General features: G+C 42.1%; 1 protein-coding gene across 3 annotated transcripts in view; it reads left to right on the forward strand.

The window, feature by feature from the left end:
* TANC1 (tetratricopeptide repeat, ankyrin repeat and coiled-coil containing 1) overlaps positions 1-16,956 on the forward strand; it is a 143,522-nt gene that overhangs the window by 94,979 nt on the left and 31,587 nt on the right. For all 3 annotated transcript variants that reach the window (XM_081187312.1, XM_081187311.1, XM_081187313.1), the window contains 3 exons: positions 6,689-6,819; positions 8,023-8,212; positions 10,869-11,129. In XM_081187312.1, coding sequence (XP_081043438.1) covers positions 6,689-6,819; positions 8,023-8,212; positions 10,869-11,129 — 582 coding nt within the window. The remainder of the gene's footprint in view (positions 1-6,688; positions 6,820-8,022; positions 8,213-10,868; positions 11,130-16,956) is intronic.

A 16,956-nucleotide genomic window follows, 5' to 3' on the forward strand; every position in this document is an offset into this window, starting at 1 on the left:
AAGCACATAGATTCTCCCGATCGGGGGAAAGCCCATGTCCGTATTGCAGGGGCTTCCCTTGAGAGCTGTTCCCCACCCACTGTGGACGATCAGCAGAGTGACAGGCACAAGAGATTCCATGTACAAATTTCAGCCAGGCAGGCAATTGAATGCTACTTTGACAGCATCCTTCGCTGTACCTGAGGGCAGTAGGAGCCCTTAGGCGGGACATTTATTGCCTACAGCAATATGGTAAGTCCAGCCCTGCCTGGTGGGGGCAGGATCTGCAGCCACTATCCCACTTCCTCCTCCTCCTCCTTCTTCCTCCTCCTCCTCCTCCTCATAATTACAATTGTGTGAAGAGGCTGGAAGAGGCTACAGTATCCTCTTAATGAGGTAGAGTATGTACTCGAGGCCCTTCTGTCTGCCCACATTTTATTTTCCCTTTCCACAGAGGCCAATAAAGGCAAAAAGACTGTCGTGCCTTGTGCAGCTGTCAAGAAAAGTGTCACCCTGGTTTCTCATTGTTGGCAGGCTATGTTCTCTGTGTTTGCTGTATGGTTGCTGATCAGAGTGTGAGGTTCAAATGGCTGTCTCTGCAGGCTGAGTGTGGTTGTGTGGGAGTGAATAGAAACATTGGCTTAAAAAGTCGCTTCTGTGAAGCAGCTTTGGCTTCCTTTGGTCTCTAAATGACATGATTTTTTTCTTGTAGGAGCAAGAAGTGAAATGTGTGGCTTTCTCTTTTAAATTGCTCAACTTTTTATCTGTATTTTTAATAATACAACATGGAACGGATATCCTGCACTAAAAGATAACTAGAAAGATGTGGCAATGATCACAAATAGATGACTAGCAATGGGGGGAGGGGGGCATTCTCCCAGTACATCACCCTGATGTCACACATTAAGAGTTTCTATGTTTCTGCCACAAGAAAGTAGATTATTCTGACTTCCAGGTTAGGTAAATATTAATATTTATACTGAAAAACAAATTGATGTTTCTTGGTACCTCTTTCTTAGCTGTATTGGGGGAGGGCATGTGGCTCTTCAAACTGTTGGCATCTTCACACATTGTGGCCATCTTGCATTGGATACAGTGATGGGAGAGTCAGATGTCAAAAAAGCTGGGAGAATTCCTACTTCTATAATGCAAAAGCCTTCCAGAATGGAGTCTCTTGGTGGCCATATCCGTAATCGCATGGATAACTGCAGTGCGCTCTACTTGGGGCTACCTTTGAAGGTGACTCAAAAACTACAACTAATCCAGAATGCGGCAGCTAGACAGCCGACTGGGAGTGGCTACTGGGAGTATAGTAACACCGGTCCTGAAAGATCTTCACCGGCTCCCAGTACGTTTCTGAGCACAATTCAAAGTGTTGCTGCTGCCCTTTAAAGCCCTAAATGGCCTCGGCCTGGTATACCTGAAGGAGCGTCCCCACCTCCATCGTTCAGCCCGGTCTCTAAGGTCATCCGAGGGGCTTCTGGTGGTTCCCTCACTGCGAGAAGTGAAGTTACAGGGAACCAGGCAGAGAGGGCCTTCTCGGTGGTGGCGCCCGCCATGTGGAACGCCCTCCCATCAGCTGTCAAGGAGATAAAGAGCTACACAACTTTTAGAAGATACCTGAAAGCAGTCCTGTATTGGGAAGTTTTTAATGTCTCCCATTTTATTATGTTTTTTATATGTACTGGAAGCCACCCAGGGTGGCTGGGGAAACCCAGCCAGATGGGCAGGGTATTTAATAATAATAATAATAATAATAATAATAATAATAATAATAATAATAATAATGATAATTAATTTACTTATTACATTTATATACCACCTTCATCTTCCAAGGTGTTCAAGGTGGTGTACATGGTTCTCCTCCTCCCCAATTCATCCTCACAACAACCCTGTGATGTAGGTTGGCTAAGAGATAGTCACTGGTCCAAGGTCACCCAGTGAGTTTCATGGCTGAGTGGGGATCCAAACCCTGGTCTCCCAAGTCATAGTCCAACACTCTTAACCATGACGCTGCACTGGCTTTCATAATGCATCACCTTTGTCTTCATATCTGTGTGTAGGGAAAGTTGGGACTGCTCACTTGGGCAAGAGTGTATTGTGTGAACTCTTTAACTACTCCAGTAATGTATCTGAAGGCATTAAATCACATTGTTTTCAACTGTTTATATAGAAATCACCAGTATAAATGCTGAATTTGACTCTTAATGTGGTGACAGCATCTGTTTCATGTTTTGAGCTCGGTTTAAGATAATCACTTGTGTGTACTGAACATTTTTTAAACTCAAGAAGTTTACTTTTTTTAAAAAAGTGTTCTTTAGTTGTTTACTACTGTTGGCTTTAAAAGCAATTTCTTGGACCTCTCTGCTTAGTTGGTGGCAGAAATCCCAAAGGGTCAGTGCTCTTGGAAAGTAACAAACAGAACTGTAGTTTCTGTTCTCCCACATCCTATTGGAAGTATCAATTTCTTATCTAGTGAGGATTCCTATATGTGTATTTTGAATATCTGAAATTTCAAATACTTAAAAGGCTTCAGTTCCAACATCTTCTGTACATTAATTTTGTTCAATAGTCTAACATAATAATTCCCAAACGGAAGCTTAAGTTTTGGGTGTGGATTGTAGTCTGGTGAAGTAGTTTGCTGTTAGTACTTAGAGGGAGAAATGAGAAACATGCATGAACATCAGCTCAGGGTTACAAGGAACTCCTTAGCTGCTCAGCTGCTGTGTCCTTTTTTTCTCTGGAATTAGGCTTATCATAGTATTAAGTGGTGCTTTTTTTCTGGAGGGACGCAGGGCTGGCCAAGGATAGCTCAGTTGGTAGAGCATGAGACTCTCAAATCTCAAGGTCGTGGGTTCGAGCCCCACATTGGTCCAAATATTCCTGCATTGCCGGGGGTTGGATGTAGAAGACCCTCATTCCAACTCCACAATTTTATTATTCTATGAAGGCAAATCATACATTTAAACATTATAAAGGCTCATGCAGTTGCCCTTGCCTGTCATATACAGTGGTACCTCAGGTTAAGTACTTAATTCGTTCCAGAGGTCCGTTCTTAACCTGAAACTGTTCTTAACCTGAAGCACCACTTTAGCTAATGGAGCCTCCTGCTTCTGCCGCGCCGCCGGAGCATGATTTCTATTCTTATCCTGAAGCAAAGTTCTTGACCTGAAGCACTATTTCTGGGTTAGTGGAGTCTGTAACCTGAAGTGTATGTAACCTAAAGCGTATGTAACCCGAGGTACCACTGTACATGCTTGTGGTTCCCAAACAAATGCAAATAAGCTTCCACTTGCCCCCTCACAGCCTCCTCCTGAATATCTCTGGAGTATTATAACAGTACCTAGCCCAAACCCAGAATGCTTTACAGCACAATCCTGATTTTCATGTTGATTCAGAATCCCCCCCCCCGTAAGGCTTTCTCCAGGTAAACATCTGTAGTATTGTGTGTGTGTGTGTGTGTGTGTGTGTGTGTGTGTGTATGAAGAATAGAAAAGGAATACTCCACTCGGCTGTTTCATCTGTAGCAGAAACCCTGGAATCCATCTTCCCAATGTTGGGAAACATCCATTTACAGTAACGCTTTTGAATCGAAGCATCTTGATTATAAAATAATTTTTTTGTGGATGATTTGACAGCTGCTCTTACAGCTGAGACTGTAGACAGCACCCTCCCCTTTTTACTAGCGTTTTCACCATCACAATGAAAGGGAAAGTGCCTGTTTGTTCAGTTTATGACTGACAGTTTTATAGAAGTCCAGAGAGATATCTTTCCGCTCCTGGTGGTACTAAACACGTTACCAAAACGAGGGTTGCCAATTCTATGTGTGTGTATAGATATAGATGCTATTTTATTTTTTCAGTATTAATAGACTACTTAATCATAAACGTTTGTAAAACAAATACAAAAACCAACAATGTAAACAGTGAGTTATTTCGAATGCAATTTAAAACTGCCGGAAATGACAGAGTGACTTGAAGTAAAATGTGACTAAATCACCAGCCCAGGAATGCTTGGGGAAATAGAAGTTTTTAGCATGACAACACATGTCTGATGTCAGCTGAGAGGAAATTCCACAAGTGGGTGCCACAACACTAAAGGCCCTGCTCTGTGCCACTGCAGGTTGTGCACATTCACATATTTATTTCATAGAATTGTAGAGTTGGATGGGACTCCCAATAGTCATCTAGTCCAACTCCCTGAACTGGGATGAGGGAAGGAAACGAGCTTGGATGTGGAAATTCTGACAAACTATTTTGTGGTGTCTTCAATTACTCAAGTTGAATAAAATGCCCTAGCTCTTGTGTCTTTATTTACAAACAGGCCAAAGTTATAGCAGTGTAAAAATGAGCTACCAGTTCACCTCATCCTCTCTGTGTAATTAATAATGGATTCACGATCGCCTTTTTTTAGGTGAACCCAAGCTTTTCTTGTTAGAAATGTCATTACTGTGGAATACCCAGCAGCTATAAATCTGTGAAGATAGCAGAGCTCTTATTAAAAGTGCATATGGAAATTAAATTTCAAGTATCATATTCAGATTCTCTCATATATATATCTATCCTGCTACTGTTCAGATATTCTTGAAGACAAGTGGATGAAAATTTGCTAAGACTAATGTAGTGCCAGCTACCGCTATTTGTATGAACCAAATAACTTTAATAGAGAAATGATACTTGAATGATAGTTCCCTTGCAAATATCCCCTATCACAGTCACATTAAGGAATGGCAGATTACTTTCTTTTAAGGATTAGATGCCGTGAAAACAAATCTCTGAACGGAAGACCTCATTGGAAGAGTAATACAGAGTTGTTTTCATCATTTGAAGGATATTGGAAAAAACACTTAAATCTTTTCTATCAAAGACCCCGGCTGTTTGTTAGTTCAGCTCAAGATTAAGCAGATGTCTTGTCTGCTACAAGCTAGTGGAATTGTGTTTCGGTAATTCCTTCTGAGCCAGTTGTTCAAATGTATTTGCGGTTCAACTTGTCCTGTTAAAGGGCACCTCTGTTCTTTGCTACAGGCTCTTAAAAACTGACGTTCCTACTTTTTTTTTTCTTGAGGTGCCCCCACCCACAAATAAGTGAAAGGGGAAAGGCACTACAGAAAGAACAATATTATTTATTTATATTGGCTACACTATAACAAAAAGTTCTCAGGTCTGCTTACAATTTAAAATACTTACTGAATTTTCAATAACTATAAGAGTATCAACAAAAGTAGTATATGATGCAACATAAAAGCAGAAAAGTTGGGAGATAATTGGGATGGTTGCACAGGTAGTCATAAGCAACAGTAAAATGTACCACATTTGTATAGGAACTGATACATTTCCCTGACATTTCCCTGAGATTGTACTATTTCATAGCTTTCTGAAAATACCTGTGACATAAATCATCCAGAGAAAAGCATATTGAGGGACAAACTAGATGCAATATGGGAGATTTGTGAATGGATCACAGGTGTTTCATTTTTAAACATATAGCCCTGTAGAAAATGGGACTGGAGGAGGAGGAATTTTTACCTGTTCTTCCCATGCTATTTATTCTATCTAAATTATCCTGCTATTTGCATGTGGAATGTTTTTGTTTTTGTTTTTTTGCAGGTATTATTTAGGCACTTTTCATATTCATCCCCTATTCCACTGGTTCCCAATTAGCCAGACCCCCTGTTTTTCAAATCCAAGCCATGGACCCCCTACTTTTGAAAATGTTGATATCTCTGTAGTAGGTTTTATTATGTGAATGGTGCCACTATACCCTCCAACATGTCCCAGCTCAAAACCAGGATGAGTGTCTTCTGGGAGAGTCACCTGACCCACGCAAGAGTATGGTGCCCCAAACCACACATTTTTGGGTGCCGCAATCTTGTGTGTTTGGGGGCGCTGTGCTCTTGTGTGATGTTCGCAGAGTGTCCTAGACTGTTGGCAAAGTATGTGCCACAGGCCCCCTGGGTGGGTTCCACATACCCCCTGGGGTCCACAGACCATCAATTGAGAACCTATTCAAATAGTATGTGTTACCTACATGCCATATTCAAATAGTATGTGTTACCTGCATGCTTTAGTTCAAGATTTCCAAGTGAACATAAGTTTCTCAAGCACCATTTCCCATATCTTCGAATCAGCCCTGCTCCAATTTTTAATTTAAAAGAAAATAACTGGAGAACCAGATCACATTTCACATGCCACATCTCATTTGGCCCTTTGATTTCAATGAGAAAGTTAAATGTGTGCTGACCCGTCTCCCTTGCAATCAGCGGGACATAAAGGAGCCCCACGGTGGCAGGATTGTGTCATAGGTTTTAAAACTTTAGTATTAGATCCCCTGATAATCCATTTCATTGTTTCTTTCTCTGTTGAAATCTATATTCTTATTGGCCCAAGAATGAATTCAGACTTGAATAAGCCTTGTTCTTCTAGAATCATAGAGTTGGAAGGGACCCTGAGGGTCATCTAGTCCAACCCCTTCAGTGCAGGACTCTCAGCTAAAGCATCCATGACAGATGGCCATCCAACCTCTGCTTAAAAACCTCCGAGGAAGGAGAGCCCACAACCTCCCGAGGGAGACGGTTCCACTGCCAAACAGCTCTTACTGTCAGAAATTTCTTTCTGATGTTTAGTCGGAATCTCTTTACTTCTAACTTGTTGTTACTCTTGCAAAGCAAGTCACTGTACTCCTTCATACAGTATTTTCTTTTATTGCATAGAAACAAAGTCAGAGAAGGAATCAAGCTGTTCACCAGCGGCTCAGGAACTGATGACAAGACTGGGATTTTTACTGGGAGAAGGGATTCCAACGTCTGCCCATATCTCTGTGGAAGAAAAGCGCGAAGCTATGGTATGCTAGTGGAAACAAGTTGTAAACAGTAATCTGTTAAAACTAGAGATGCCAACAAATGCTGTGCTTTCAATATATTTAATAGCAAACATGCTAATAGACAACAAAAACCACTTACATAAATGTGTACACAGTGCACATTTGTAGGAAGCAGTGAACGAAAAAGAGCTTTGGCTTGATCTTCACTGTTCCAAGGAAATTCTTTACATTGCATGGGGTTGTGAGAAAACCATGGAATGGTTATTTTTCACTTGCTGTTTCAGGCAGTTGCCTGAAATCCAACAACTTTTGGATTTTCTCCTAAGGTAGGGGAACCTTGTCCTTGCAGATGTTGTTGAACTACAACTCCCAGCAGGGCCAGTAATCAAAGCTGATGGGTGTTGTAGTTCAATAACATATGGAACGCCACATGTTTCCCACTCCTGTCTTAGGCAATAAAGATCACCACAGTAAACTGAAGAGGTGGCTTTTCGCTTGATCGATATACAGGGAAGAGCTGAAAATCTCCCTCTTGTGAAAATTCACAGCAGATCATTTTTCTACTTTTGGCCTTGGGAATCAGATTTGAGTTTTGTTACATCATTTTCTCTCGTTCTGTTGTGTAATGTAGCAGCCATGGCTCACTCGCTTGTACCCATCTGTTTTTGCACATGTGTATTTTTAACTGAATGCCTTTTGTCCCATAGGCACTTCTGGCTTGCGCATTCCTTACTGCTTGGTTTATGAGGCATAAGAACGTGGGAAATAATCTGTATGACTCTCGCGAGATGCTGAGAGGAGACAGTGCATTCCGTTGTAGTACAGGAAGGCACCTATTCTAGGAGAATTCTAGCCACCTGTGACAAAAGATTTTAAACCAAATTTTGTCCACGCCTTTCCTTTTCAAATCTGCAGAGAAGCATATTTGATCACTATCCCAAACAAGTCCTGGGTTTTGTGTTGCAGCCTCTCAACAAACAGTGTTCTACACATAAGGCTGTGAACTTTACAGGTCCAAGTTAAAATACTTAGGGCCCATAATCTGTTATTGTTCTATTGCTGCTGCTTCTTTCTTGAAAGGGGCTTAATGAATCCTCTTGCGATGCAGCCTTGGAAAGTTGTGTTAACTTTAGGCTTGTTTGATTTCCTGCTCAGTATTGATTCCGCCATGGACCGATAGCGCTGTGCTCTGTGTATTCATCCTTCCTTTCCTTCCTTTTCTAGTGCACCATAGCTAGCCAAGGAGTCAGTCCCTGCTCTACCCTGACGAGCAGCACCACGTCGCCAAGCACCGACAGCCCCTGCTCAACTCTGAATAGCTGTGCTGGCAAAACAGCGGCCAACAAAAGTAGTCCCTGTGGGACCATTAGCAGCCCAAGCTCCACGTTGGAAAGCAAGGATAGTGGAATTATAGGTAAGCAGTTTAACTCCTAGCAATGCACTGACTTACTGCTGTCTCTATTGCATCTTGCTTCTCTGCATCAGCCGATACAGCCGCTAGGCGTACAGTGAGTTTGCTCTGAAACTCTCTTGTGTTAATTTCTGTTAGTACTTGGCTCCAATTCCAAAGTCTCCATGCTCCAGAAATTTTTTAAGTGCTCTTTCGCTTGAAATAATTTTGTCATTCTCAGTAGTTCTTTTGTGTCTTTCCTGTGGGCATTTAGTCATGGGCTGGGAGAGGGCTGGAACCCCGAGTTTCTTCACTGCACTACAGTGTATATTTGCTGGGGAAGTCTCCTGGGGAAGAGAATAGCAGTGCTAATGGGATGCAGTGATTAAGAGCAGGAGCAATTGATCATAAAGCCTCCGGTCCACATTTCACTACAGTCATGAATTTGTTGGGTTGCTTTAGGCAGTACATTTATCTCTCATCCTTGAGTACAATACTGATTAAACATACAGGGTTGTTCTAAAGATTTACTGAAATAATGCATGTGAAGCATATAGAGAACTTTGTTAAGGACCAGGAAGTGTTTTTATTATGCTACCATTTGGGGGAGTGTTCCACCCCTTGTAAACAAAGATCCCTGCCTGGAAAGTTTTCAGTTTTTTGTATCATTGCAAACAGGTTCATGACACAGTGTTCCAGTGTGGGGAGAGAAGGCAAACTTGGTGTGGGGGGTGTGAGTGAGAGAAAGAGCCACCGAGGCCATTTGAGCTTCAATCAACAGTAATGGATCTATGCTGTGCTCCAGTTGGCAACACAGATATAGAGAAAATCGCAAACCAAACACTGAGGGGCCCAAGTGGGAAAAAAGGCCTTCATCTGTTACTGGAAGGACCACAGAGATGGTTCCAAACAACTTTCTCCAAGTAGGCTGAGGTGCTGTTACTAAAAAGGCCTGCTTCTTAATAGCCACCCAACGCACTTCACTTGGTGGGGCATTTGGAACAGGGCCTCTGAAAAAGATATTGGGGATCAGGTGAGGTATATGCAGGAAAGGGCAATATTTCAAATAACCTGGTTCCAAGCCATTAAGAGCATTGAAGTTTAAGATCCACATTTTAGATTGGGCCTGGAAATGGATCCACAGCAGTTAGGGTGAAGGAGGTATGCTAGTGATGGCAAACATCGGAAATATTTGTGAAATGCTTTCGGTTCTAGACCAAGAAAGGCTGGTAAGTTTCATAATAACTGCAGTTTAATGATGGTGTTATGTGGAGGTTTGAATGATTAATTCATAACTGGGAATGAAAACTAGAACAGGAGAAATCAAGCCCCAAAGAGCTGGGTAAAATGAAGACTTGAGGACACATGGAAGAAAACCACTGGGAAACCCATTAGCTAGGATGATAACGGATCTGGAAATTGTGCACCTTCTGTTCTCAAGGCTGTTGTGAAAATGTATAGAATTTTCTGTTGTGCAACATGCTCGTCTTAAAGTAAAACACTCCCTCCCACGCATTCCCCTGCAAATCCTGAAAGACAGCATTTAATTTGAAAGCTAGCTTGTACACATGCTTTGCAAATTTGTCTTCATCTAAAGGGGGGTGGGAATAGAATGGATATTAAAATGAACTTGTATCTTACTAAGTATCCTTAGTCCCCCAAGTTATTTATAGATCTAATCATTCTACATTCATTTGGAAGGATTTAAGTGTGGAGGGCGTACGTACTGCATTTCCTAAAGCATCCCTTAACGTACGTGTGTGTGTGTGTGTACTCAATGTGTGCATGCAAATATATGAAGAGTATTAAATGCTCATTCAGTATACAGTTTGGCGAGTATTATCTTTTGTGTAACTGTTTTTGGCAGACTTTGCCAAACCGTGAAAATAGCTTGTTATTCCATGCTACTTAAGTAGGCTTCCATTGTAATTTCCATCCCTGCTACGTTATTCTGGGCCAGTAGGTTTTTTGAGTGGAGAGCTGCCCTTTCCCTCCCTCTCCTTCACCCGCACTTTCTGCTGGGTCAGGCTTTTATTCTTCTCTTTCTTTCTTTTTTAAAAAAAGTTTTTATTGCCTTAGTTGAAATTGTCTCTGCCTCCGTTGACATAATGGGGGTGAGGGCAGATTTTCATCATTTGCGGTGAGCTAAGTAAGAGAGAAGTCTGGGCTAGTGGCCAAAATGAGGACTGGTGACATTCTGTCTTTTCGCTATTAGAAACTGGAGTGGAAATCTTTCCTGGCCCTCCCACTCCCCTCAATGAGTAAATCAGAAGGGACTCTTAGTTCATGATGCATCAAAAGTCCCAAGTTTGCCCCCTGCCTTTAATCAGCGCTAATCATTTGGCCATACAGAAGCACACTACAAGGCTTTCATCAAAATCCTTACGACGTTTTACATTATTTAAGTTGTCAGTATTATTAAAGCAAGGAGGTCATGCTCTGAGAGACATACCTAGTTGCAACTAAGAACATGAACAGTAGTAGCTGTACTATGATGCCCAATGAATGTTTTTGTCTCCTCGCTAAAACCAGCCCGGGAAACACTAATTTAGTGTGCCTTGTAGGAGGAGCTCATCACTTTATTGAACGAAGTTTCAGTCTAAGAACACTGCAAACCAGTTTATTATTCTAGCATTCCTCCCATTAGAATTCATTGGTTTCCTTTTCATTTGTTTTTAAGCGACAGTAACAAGTTCATCTGAAAACGACGACCGTAGTGGATCCAGTTTGGAGTGGAGCAAAGACGGAAGCCTCAGAGCTGGTGCACACCAAGGAATTATTCATGAGCGGAGAACAGATAATTGCTCGCCAGTTGCAGAAGAGGAGACGGTGGGGTCTTCAGAAAGTCTGCCAAAAGTGGAAGCATCTTCTGGAGATGGCCCTGTGACTTATACTCAAAGCTCTGGCTCATTAGTAATGCCTCGGCCCAATTCCGTTGCAGGTAAGGAGCAACCAAAGGGAGCAGGTGTTGTGTGTGCTCCAGCCCTTTTTAAAAATATATACTTTTCCTGTGGCACTCTTTCTTGTATGGACCAGTTCCCATCAAATTGTGTCTGATCGCCACGTAATGGAAATGCAAGCTAGAGAGCCAGCACTGGTTAAGGGGAGTGCATGAAATTTAACAGAAGTAATTTTTAGAAGCAGTTGAAGCACAAAGGTCTGCGAAGCGATTGGGATGTTGCTGTGCAGAGACAGTGTAGTGTTCTTTGTGCTCATTGCTTTTTTATGTAAAGAGCTATATAAGTCCATCGACTTGAAGGATTATAGCAGGAAGCACTCAGCCTCTATATTAAGCTTTTAAATGCATATACAATGATGCAGACATGGGGCAGTGTCCAACTAAATACTTGAGCCAGTACAATGGGATTTCACTCCTTGTCTTCCACACACATCTGACACCATCTCCAAATCTGTTCCAGGGGGTTGGGTGCATGGGGGGGGGGGGGAGAGACGGGGAGAACATTCCATTGTGCATGGAGAAATCCTTGTGCTGATGGAACTTTCACCATAGCATTGAACATAACCCATAGGGATTATGTTGTGTTGCTACTGCTTTGATGAACACAGTCCATTCAGAGCCCCATGATATTTGCACAGCCATATTCCATAGACACTCATTCTTATGTGGCAGGAAAAAATCTGGAAAAGCTCTCTATGGATCTTTGGTAGTAAGACCATTATTAATAACCCAAACGAATTATCTGCTGTATGGAAGGTGCTGATTTTTAGTTATTCTTCGTAGTCCCTGTGCAGTCCTGCACTTGGGTCTCTGCACAAAGCATATGTATAACTTTCTAGAACTCTTTAGTCAGAGACCAAGTTCTGCTGGCTATCCTATTGAGTAGAGAGATTTGTCCCTGTCTGCAAATACCTTGAGAGAAAAGACAACTACCTGTCTACTTAGCTTTCTTCTTCTGAGTGACTTCTGTTTTTCTTCTTCAGTATATTTAGGGAGTTTTCACTCCATTTCTATTTTTGGATGGGAGGAATTACTTGTGGAGGCTCAACTGGTTGTTATTTAAACTGAACCACCCCCTTTTTCCAATGCAAATGAGATCTGGGTGGATATTGAGACGGGTGAAACTTAGTCCTGTGATCATGGCATTCTCCTTCAATGGCACCTCAGTGATCAAGGGAATTGCTATGTTCATGTGCAATTGCCTACAGGTGTACAATATGTGTACACTTATATGAAATATTAGTATATAAAGCCCTAACCACTTGGGATCAGTTTACCTGTGAGATTGCCTTACCCAATATGTGCTCACTGAAGCACTTCAAGCTGCGGAACTGGTACTGTTACAGATGCAACATAATACTCGTTCCACATTTGTAAGAAATCAATCTGTTAGCATTGCAGCAGCTACACTTTGGAACTCCCTTCCTGTTGACATCAGACAGGCGCTTTCTGTACTGTTATTGGTGCCTGTTAAAAACATTTTTATTCAGATAAGCCTATCCAGATACGTAAATTTTTAACGTGTATTTTAATCAGTGACCAGCTTATCACTAATTTTAATTGTTGGTTTTTTTTAACATTCATTTTATTCTTTTTGTAAACTGCTTTGAGGTTTGTCTGGTTTTTGTTACAATCAAGCAGTATATAAATCTTCAGAACGTTGATCAAAATGACTGATTTGACTCAAAAGGGCAAATATCGTAATAAAAAGAATAATGTGTGTGGGGTTTTTTTTTTGGGGGGGGGATCTTCTCTAGATTTAGAAGATCACTCAGTTCAGTTAAATATTTGCTAATGGCTGGATGCTGGAATTTGCCCTTGCCATAAGAACCCAGACTTTGTGTTAAGGTAGTCATACTAGAATGCAGAGAGCCCCGTGTCCATACAATTGTGGAAGGTCTCTTCAGTTCATGAACTTTTGCTTCTGGTTTTATATCGGACACATTTTTAAGAAACAAAATTTGAGATGCAGTAGCATATTGTTCTCTTCTAGAAGATGATGAACTTCCCTTTTAAATTTCATCAAGGGAGTGAAGCCATACTAACGTATTAACAAAGTAAACAAAATCCATTTGGGTGTCAGTTTTAGTGGAAATCTGCCAGGTATGTGGAGTGGTCCCCTTCATGGATCACTGCCTTGCCGTGGCGAAGGGGCTTGAAGAACTCAGAGAAGCTATGAACTACGCCAAGCAGGGCACACAAGATGAACAGGTCATAGTGGAGAGTTTGGACCAAACGTGATCCACCTGGAGGAGGAACCGGCAAACCACTCCAGTATCCTTGCCAAGAAAACAACATGGACAAATACAACAGGCATATAAAAGTTATGACGCTGGAAGATGAGCCCCTCAGGTCGGAAGGCGTCCAACATGCTACTGGGGAAGAGCGGAGGGCAAGTACAAGTAGATCCAGAGCTGATGAAGCGGCTGGGACAAAGCCGAAAGGACGCTCAGTTGCGGATATGCCTGGAAGCGAAAGGAAAGTCCAATGCTGTAAAGAAAAATATTGCATAGGAACCTGGAATGTAAGAACCATGAACCTGGGTAAGTTGGAGGTGGTCAAAAATGAGATGGCAAGAATAAATATTGACATCCTGGGCATCAGTGAACTAAAATGGACGGGAATGGGTGAATTCAGTTCGGATGACCATCACATCTACTACTGTGGACAAGAAACCTGTAAAAGAAATGTAGTGGCCCTCATAGTCAACAAAAGAGTGGCGAAAGCTGTACTGGGATGCAATCTCAAAAATGATAGAATGATCTCGATACGAATCCAAGGCAGACCTTTTAACATCACAGTAATCCAAGTGTATGCACCAACCACTGGTGCTGAAGAAACTGAAATTGACCAATTCTATGAAGACTTACAACACCTTATAGAAGTGACACCAAAGAAGGATGTTCTTCTCATTATAGGGGATTGGAATGCTAAAGTAGGGAGGCAAGAGATAAAAGGAACAACTGGCAAGTTTGGCCTTGGAAATCAAAACGAAGCAGGGCAAAGGCTAATAGAGTTCTGTCAAGAGAACAAGCTGGTCATCACAAACACGCTTTTCCAACAACACAAGAGACGACTCTACACATGGACATCACCAGATGGGCAGCATCGAAATCAGATTGATTATATTCTCTGCAGCCAAAGATGGAGAAGCTCTATACAGTCAGCAAAAACAAGACCTGGAGCTGACTGTGGCTCAGATCATCAGCTTCTTATAGCAAAATTCAAGCTTAAACTGAAGAAAGTAGGAAAAACCACTGGGCCGGTAAGATACAATCTAAGTCAAATCCCTTATGAATACACAGTGGAAGTGAGGAACAGGTTTAAGGATTTAGATTTGGTAGACAGAGTGCCTGAAGAACTATGGATGGAGGCTCGTAACATTGTACAGGAGGCAGCAACGGAAACCATCCCAATGAAAAGGAAATGCAAGAAAGCAAAGTGGCTGTCCAACGAGGCCTTACAAATAGCGGAGGAGAGAAGGCAATCAAAATGCGAGGGAGATAGTGAAAGATACAGGAAATTGAATGCAGATTTCCAAAGAATAGCAAGGAGAGACAAGAAGGCCTTCTTAAACGAGCAATGCAAACAAATAGAGGAAAACAACAGAATGGGAAGAACCAGAGATCTGTTCAAGAAAATTGGAGATATGAAAGGAACATTTCGTACAAAGATTACCATAATAAAGGACAAAAGTGGTAAGGACCTAACAGAAGCAGAGGACATCAAGAAGAGGTGGCAAGAATACACAGAGGAATTATATCAGGAAGATATGGATGTCTCGTACACCCCAGGTAGTGTGGCTGCTGACCTTGAGCCAGACATCCTGGAAAGTGAAGTCAAATGGGCCTTAGAAAGCACTGCAAATAACAAGGCCAGTGGAAGTGATGGTATTCCAGCTGAACTATTTAAAATTTTAAAAGATGATGCTGTTAAGGTGCTACATTCAGTATGCCAGCAAATTTGGAAAACTCAGCAGTGGCCAGAAGATTGGAGAAGATCAGTCTACATCCCAATCCCAAAGAAGGGCAGTGCCAAAGAATGCTCCAACTACCGCACAATTGCACTCATTTCACACGCTAGCAAGGTTATGCTTAAAATTCTACAAGGAAGGCTCAAGCAGTATGTGGATCGAGAACTCCCAGAAGTGCAAGCTGGATTTAGAAGAGGCAGAGGAACCAGAGACCAAATTGCAAACATGCGCTGGATTATGGAGAAAGCTAGAGAGTTCCAGAAAGACATCTACTTCTGCTTCATTGACTATGCAAAAGCCTTTGACTGTGTCGACCACAGCAAACTATGGCAAGTTCTTAAAGAAATGGGAGTGCCTGATCACCTCATCTGTCTCCTGAGAAATCTCTATGTGGGACAAGAAGCTACAGTTAGAACTGGATAGGGAACAACTGATTGGTTCAAAATTGGGAAAGGAGTACGACAAGGCTGTATTTTGTCTCCCTGCTTATTTAATTTATATGCAGAATACATAATGCGAAAGGCTGGGCTGGATGCATCCCAAGCTGGAATTAAGATTGCTGGAAGAAATATCAACAACCTCAGATATGCAGATGACACAACCTTGATGGCAGAAAGTGAGGAGGAATTAAAGAACCTTTTAATGAGGGTGAAAGAGGAGAGCGCAAAATATGGTCTGAAGCTCAACATCAAAAAAACGAAGATCATGGCCACTGGTCCCATCACCTCCTGGCAAATAGAAGGGGAAGAAATGGAGGTAGTGAGAGATTTTACTTTCTTGGGCTCCATGATCACTGCAGATGGTGACAGCAGCCACGAAATTAAAAGACGCCTGCTTCTTGGGAGAAGGGCAATGACAGGCCTAGACAGCATCTTGAGAAGTAGAGATGTCACCTTGCCAACAAAGGTCCGTATAGTTAAAGCCATGGTTTTCCCAGTAGTGATGTATGGAAGTGAGAGCTGGACCATAAAGAAGGCTGATCGCCGAAGAATTGATGCTTTTGAATTATGGTGCTGGAGAAGACTCTTGAGAGTCCCATGGACTGCAAGAAGATCAAACGCATCCATTCTTAAGGAAATCAGCCCTGAGTGCTCACTGGAAGGACAGATCGTGAAGCTGAGGCTCCAGTACTTTGGCCACCTCATGAGAAGAGAAGACTCCCTGGAGAAGACACTGATGCTGGGAAAGATGGAGGGCACAAGGAGAAGGGGGCGACAGAGGACAAGATGGTTGGATAGTGTTTTCGAGGTTACCAGCATGGGTTTGACCAAACTGCGGGAGGTAGTGGAGGACAGGGGTGCCTGGCGTGTTCTGGTCCATGGGGTCACGAAGAGTCGGACACGACTAAACGACTAAACAACAACAACATGTGGAGTGGTAGGGTGCATGGAAAAGGCCTAAATGGGAGAAAAACCCCATTTCAGTACACATGTTCTCAAAACAAGCTAAAGTAATGTAGACAGTTCTGCAGCCCTTTCCAGGTATTGTAAAAGTATGGTATTTTTACACACACACACACACACACGAATTTCAGCCCCTATTTCCTTGCATTTTGGTGGGTTATGTTGGGGAGATTTTCCTGATTGGTTATAATAAATATATCAATAGGTTTCTTCTATGTGTCCATTGCATAAGCTCACAGGACTGAAGAGACAAGCCACTTTTTAGTTTAAAATGCAGATCATGCCTCTAAAAACATCAGCAAAACTCCTGGCTATAGTACGGTTTTCTTCTACACATCAGTTTTGTATTAGGACTACTGTTTCTAACTTCAGCTCTCTTTCTGTGTCGCTTGTTAATGCATTCTGGAGATGACCGATTTATTTTTCAGTACAT

Source organism: Podarcis bocagei, assembly GCF_964188305.1.
Source record: "Podarcis bocagei genome assembly, chromosome: 1".
Classification (NCBI taxonomy): Eukaryota; Metazoa; Chordata; class Lepidosauria; order Squamata; family Lacertidae; genus Podarcis; species Podarcis bocagei.